Source organism: Littorina saxatilis, linkage group LG4, assembly GCF_037325665.1.
Source record: "Littorina saxatilis isolate snail1 linkage group LG4, US_GU_Lsax_2.0, whole genome shotgun sequence".
Taxonomy (NCBI): Eukaryota; Metazoa; Mollusca; class Gastropoda; order Littorinimorpha; family Littorinidae; genus Littorina; species Littorina saxatilis.
The window spans coordinates 55689726-55696266 of NC_090248.1; the positions used below are offsets into that span (position 1 = coordinate 55689726).

Consider the following 6541-nt stretch of genomic DNA (forward strand, 5'->3'; position numbering starts at 1 on the left):
TAGGCACGCACTGTACCGGTTTAAAAAAAAAAGCAACTAGCCCGATGACTGTGATGTCAGCGTGTGACATGTGTATTTGCTGTTTGACCTAGCCTTGCAGTACCCCCAATGATCGCTACAGAACCATTGATGGCAGATGCAACGCCAGGGATGACCGGGGAGCCGTCATGTCTGAGGTCAAGAGACTCACGCCTCCTCATTATCAAGGTTCGTGCTTAAAGATATAGTCTCCGCCAGTAAAAGGCCTTCAGATCGCCCTAAAAGCTTTACCATAAGATTCTGCGTGACGAATAATGTTACCACACAGAAGGACAAACTTAACTTTGCAGAATTAAAAGTTTGGGAAGTTGAATCGTAATATCAAAGGAAAATGCACTCTTGTGATGTGTTCCGTGGGTGATGTCCCTTGATTCGAGACAACATGGCGACTATCAGGGAACGTTTTGACGAATTGGAGACTGACCAGGTAAGTGTCGGATTTGTAGACCACAGGAAATGTTGTTTATAATCAAATAGGGCTTTCAATACAACAGTCAGTATTAGTGTAAAGGTTGATCCCAGCAGGACTGCAAAGAAATCTGTAAGGCGAGTCATTTCGAACCATTTGGTTGGTATGATGAGATGGATACCAGTAACTGAGTAAGTTCGTCAAACGGTAGATTCGTCACCGGTCCCCGGTAACTTCGCCACAGTAGTCCGAGCGCGGCTGTTATGTAATGGTAATACAACCTTGCACCTCTCTCTCTTTCTCTCTCCCCCTCCCCCTCTCTCTATCCTTTCACAGAGTATATGTGATGTTGTGCGTATTTATTTTGTATCTCTTTTTTCTTTGAGTAGGTGAAGTACACAATATAAAATGGCATTTTCATTCTCTCTCTCTCTCTCTCTCTCTCTCTCTCTCTCTCTCTCTTAAAAATGTGAATCTTGAATCTCTCCCACAAATCAAACATCTGAAAGCATAAGCTCTAAGCATAAACACCCGCCCACCCTGCCGGTAACTTCGTCACCCGTGACGAATCTACCGTGTGACGAACTTACTGGTAGCCGATGAGATCACTTGTTTTCAGCTACTAGAGGCAGTAGAACGAGGACGTCAGCCGGCTTTGCATATGGTTTATCCCACACAAACTTAATACTGACTTTTCCCCTCCCCTCCAAAGTGCTGCTGATCGAACTTTGGATCATTGTAACGCTTGAAATTCGTGGAGAAACATCCAATCTGAAGTTAATTTTGGCTGACGTCTTTCCGATACGGCGATAGCTCTGAAATCAGTGAATGTGTGCAGATCATGGATTGGAAAATCAAGGACTTGCCTTCTGAAATAATTATAAGACTCTGCATTTGCACTGTTACTCTTTTGATAATATATATAGATGCATTTTTTTTTTTTTTTAGCTACAATTCATACCACTGGAATAAACACAACAGTAAACTAAAAGTAAAAGTGTGCTTTGCTTGCAAGAGTGAGTAGAACAGAAAATACTAATTATCACACCCATTTTAAAAGCAAAAATTCTACTCGCACTAGTAAAGCTTATGAGAGCTGAATTTTATTTGTTCAATGGGCAGTCGATAGAGAATGAATCATGCTCTTCAAAGTCAAGTGAGCTTTTCTTGATGATAATAGGTTTGATACAGATACTGTAAATTGAGTAAGGATGAAGTATGAGAACTGTAAACTCTTCTCGTTCCGTCTAGGCTATGGAAGTTTCGCTTCCAGCAGAACATGCTGTCCTTACTAGTGCTAGAGGGCGGCAGGAGAGGAAGAGGTGCGGACAGAAAGTGATCTGCTGAGGAACCAATTTGAAGGTAAATCAGGATTAGTTTTAGTCCTTTTCCTAGTACTTTCCATGCACGGGTTCACTCACGCATGTATACACAGAATCATGAATGACAATAGCACTTGCACAAATAGTTATATAAGAAATAATAGGGTGAACTTTGATGACAATAACAGAAGATATTATTTTCTTGGGTGAAGAGTGTAATGGGGATTTCACAGTTATAATTATGGCAAGGATAGAAGTGTGCTGTGCATCTGTCTGTCAAAAGGGCCCACCAACATTTTGTTTCCTCTGAAGAGCAATATACCACAGTTGTGTGATATATAATTTTACGTGCAAGAATGCCTTTTGTAAAAAAAAATTACTGATAACATGGTGAGACACACAGAAATGCAATAGACAACACCCTTGTGACATCATTGTTTATTTTGCTGTCATTAAAATGATCCATTCATTGTTATTATACATTCATCAGAATATTTTCCTATAATTTACATGGAATGTATCCTGTGAGGAAATACACAAGTACAGGTTGTAACAAAACTCTCTCCTCTGAATTGTTTAAGGTTTCAAGGGAAAATGTGCTAGATGTAATATGAGAACATTAGATGAGGTAAAATTTACAAACAATAAAAAAAAAGCAAGTGTGAAATATCACACGTTGTCAATATAAAAAAATGAATGTGCTTTACAAAACTGTACTTTCTTTTCTTTTGAAATAGTCACTTTAAAATTTAAAAAACACACCATTGTTCATAAGAAATACTTTGCAAGTTTTGCTCATCGTTCAGGTTAGTGGTGTGTTATGACTCGTTTATGCCTGGTTCAAGCAGGCATAGTTGTAAAAATGGGTATTGACTGATTTAAAAGTGAAATAACAATCTTTCCACTTCCAGAAACTTATCCAGGAACCAGGCCAGGAGAAACTCCAAGCCCTAGCCTCTAAATGGTGAAGCTGAATGCTGGCCTTATGACAGTAAGTACCTAATCCTTGTGTGAGATTTGCTCTAAATCCTCTGCAAGTGCAAGCAGACAGTTGCCACAATAAAAATATTTTTAAAAAAAACCTCTGAAATAATTCTGTCTGAGAATAGGGTTAAAATAACAGTTTATAAACATAAATCAGAGAAAGTAACCTTACAAATAAGGGGGCATAAAAAAGAGGGTTTCTGTACAGTACATGGGTACACTGGGCACGAGCTATGAACAGGAAAGGTGTACCAGAATTCAAATGTCTTGGAGAAATGTGTACAAATGAGGCAAAACTCGCCTCTGACAAAATGGATATGATGCTAAACAGCATGTTTAAATAATCAAGTATTAGAAGATTATTTCAAGGAGAGGGTGACATATAGTATATATATATATGTGTCTCAAGAGACAATCATGTGCAATTCATTCCAAGAAGCTAAAGATATGTTACAGGTGCCTCTACACAAATATTCACAATGTCCCAAGACAGTCTTGTTTTACTAACCAGTGTCATCACTCATACGTACATTTCTTCTTCTGTGTTCGATATAATCTATATTAAATTGCTTTCTGTTTTATATACCTGCCTCAACTCTGTTCTATCATACTGGAAAGCCTGTACCGTCACAGGTGTATATCCCCCCCCCTCCCCACACACACACACCAAGACATGCTCTATTACTGTACATAAATTACAATTTCTTCTTTCTCATTATTTTCTCCAATTTTCTTCAATTTTCTTAAATTTGGTGCATATCTTTTTTAACAATTTTAATGTTTAAATCTGAATCAAGTTTTGTCACTGAAAGATGATTTTCTGTTTACACTCCAGGATTTCGATGCACTGGTGGTTGGTGCTGGATGAGAGTTTCCTTTCACTTGCTTGGGCCCAGAGAAGCGACGCCCTCGTCCTGGAAGAAGCAGAAGAGGGAGACATCAATAAAACACAACACTATGCTGCTTACAGACAATTTATTTTGTGCAAATATGGTTATTTGGGAGAACGAGTCCAAATAGCCAGATACAGTTAATGTGTGTAGGCCATAAGGAAAAAATGTACCGATCCAGCAGGCCAGTACACAGGCTATATATGCTGGTCGCCTGTGCTAAGTACAGAGTTGTGTCAAAAGTCATGCATGTTGAAAAGGTGAATTTAGAGCGTAGGTTTAGATCACCCCAAAGAAAAATCACATAAACCAGTCTGGGTGGCCGGGTGGTAACGCACTTGCGCTCGAAAGCGAGAGGTTGCGAGTTCGACCCTGGGTCAGGGCGTTAGCAATTTTCTCCCCCCTTTCCTAACCTAGGCAGGGATGTCGTTAGGCGTCAGGCATAGACCGATTGAAAGGCTCAAATGTCCGATTCACATAGCAGCATGGCGGTCTGATGTCCTATCGTTTTGAACTGAGCGCTGTCATTCTCCGATAAGAACACCATTCCTTCAGACAGCGTGATATTCGATATTTTCCATTCAAGATACACATTGTCCAAAATTGACCGAGCACTCTCGCCTACAGGTGCACTGAGAAAAGTCGCTCTGGATTGGTCTATGCAACGGGCTCACAACGAGGCAAATCGCTTCACGATGGCGACGAAGAAAGCACGATTGCTGCGAGATATGAAAAAAGTTGTACTTCTTAAACTAGTAGACGATTTGGTCAGTGAAATCGTCAGAGAGAATGTAGTTATGATGGGAAATTTAGCTGGGGTAGTCCCTGAACCTTGAAAAGCGGTGGATCCCTCGGGTCACGTCGAAAACCACGCCGAGAAGATCAAAACACGCTACACGGCATCGCAGTGTAAACACCGCCGCCATCTTGGATAACGCGGCGGGCGGTGGGCGAGCATATACCAAAGCCGCTCGCCGAGTGCTTCGCGAGCGCTTTCCTGCACTGCCCTAAGAAACGGCTTTTTGTCATTCGCACTGCGAGCGACCCGTGGCGAACCGCTCTGGGCAACTCGTCTCTGAAGTCGTGTAGTGCTGATCTTGCGTTTTTGGGAATTCCAAACCGTTTGCGATATGAGCCGTTTGGGTACAACCGTCTGCAGCACACTAAAGTTAGGAGTACGGGAGACAACTCCAACTGACTATAAGTCTTGCGTCTGCTTTTGGTTTCAGTTTAAGAAATTTTGACGAAGCGCATTGAATTATGCCACCGAATTAAAACTAATAGGCCTGCCAAAGATCAACAAAAGCTGAAGATCTTTGGCTTTTCAACGGCATCCTGTGCAACGTTTCGGTCAAAAACAGGTGAAAACGCGACGAGCGTCACAAGAATGACAGTGCCAATGACAGTGTCGCATTGGAAACTGACACAGCCACGGAAAGAGACGTTTTGTATTTTGGGACTGCTGCCGGAAGGAGACCGTAATATATGGTTTCATCACTGTCAACTGGTTACAGAAAAAATCGTCTGCTCCAGTGAGCGGCGAAACCAAACGGTTGATTATCACGTGACACTTTTGTCATATTTAGAGTTGTTTGCACAGTAAATACAGCCGCGAAAAATAGCTCGCTTGAAACTGTCTTACATATCAATTCCTTTGTAATTTATAAATTACCAAAAAAAACATGAAAAATCATTATCGACGATCTCGAATCTGCTTATTGTTCACAGAACCCACTGTATATTTACCACTGGGTTACATTTTCATTCCTATTTGCTGATGTGTAAAACTTTTTTTTGTACTGTGCACACTATTTACTCGAGTCAGTAGTTGCGGGTAAAATCTGATCCCTGTTTTGAATTTTGTGGAATCATTTTGCGACATATCGATAAAGTCACGAGACAAAGAACATCAACAAAGACCATATGGGCAATCATGTACATTTTTGCGGGGTGTAACGGAGATCGACTTTGTCTTTATAAGAATAGGAATCACATCATCTTAAACTCTACACATGGTGACAACTGCAACGCGTGTGTCACACAGCATGACAAATAAAAAAGAGCCCCTGCAGTGAATATTCCATGCTTAGTCCTATTTATCAGTTTTGGTGGCGCTGATTCGGCAAATGAAATGTTTTAATTATGTTGTGCTGGCTTGCAGCCCAAGAGAGATATTAAACAAAAGCAAATGTATTTCTTCAGGCCTAACCATCATAATGCCATTATATGCATGGTGATCTGTAAACTTTTGTTCTCTGTGCACAATGCATGTGTAAACATTTTGTTGTTCGCAGAACGCAGAACCAATTTCACATTTTAACCCTGAGGCTGGTTGTCGCGACATATGTCGCGCTACTTTAGGTATACTGTCACCTGGTTGTCACGACACATGTCGCGCTACTGGCTGAGTCTGTTTGGTCGGTTCCGATTACCTCCCATGTAGGCGAAAACCTATAATATTATGACCGTTTTTTGTTATTTTTCTCTCTGTTAATTCACCAGTGGCTATGTAACATGTGTTACAGAATTGCACCAGTGTAAGAGTTAACATTTTATTTTTCACTCACATGTTTGCTGAAGTGTACAAATTTTGTTCCATTTAGTGCTGTTTTTTTCCCGTCTCAAGACATATATGGTGATGTGTTCAACTATTGTTCTCTGGGCACATTTTTTTGCACATTTATGTCCCTCACTTATGTCAATGTAGCCGCTAATTTGTTTAATCCAGTCAATCGTACAAACGTTTCATTGTGGGTGACTCGAGCTGTCGGGGTACTGCGACGAGATATCTTTCCCAATTATATGATTGGTGTTATATATTCTTTTACACATTTTAACTAGCATTCATCATCTTGGTTGAACTTGAAGCGTGACAAAATGATTTTGTCACATTGATT

The 6541-nt window shown here is 40.5% G+C and overlaps 1 protein-coding gene and 1 long non-coding RNA gene across 2 annotated transcripts in view; both read left to right on the forward strand.

The window, feature by feature from the left end:
- Positions 1-6541, forward strand: part of LOC138965148 (chorion peroxidase-like) — a 276867-nt gene that overhangs the window by 18868 nt on the left and 251458 nt on the right. The window contains exon 4 of the mRNA XM_070337271.1: positions 93-207. Coding sequence (XP_070193372.1) covers positions 93-207 — 115 coding nt within the window. The remainder of the gene's footprint in view (positions 1-92; positions 208-6541) is intronic.
- Positions 361-5678, forward strand: LOC138965157 (uncharacterized). The gene is made up of 4 exons (XR_011455336.1): positions 361-466; positions 1700-1810; positions 2682-2761; positions 3590-5678. It is a non-coding gene; the product is annotated as an uncharacterized lncRNA (long non-coding RNA).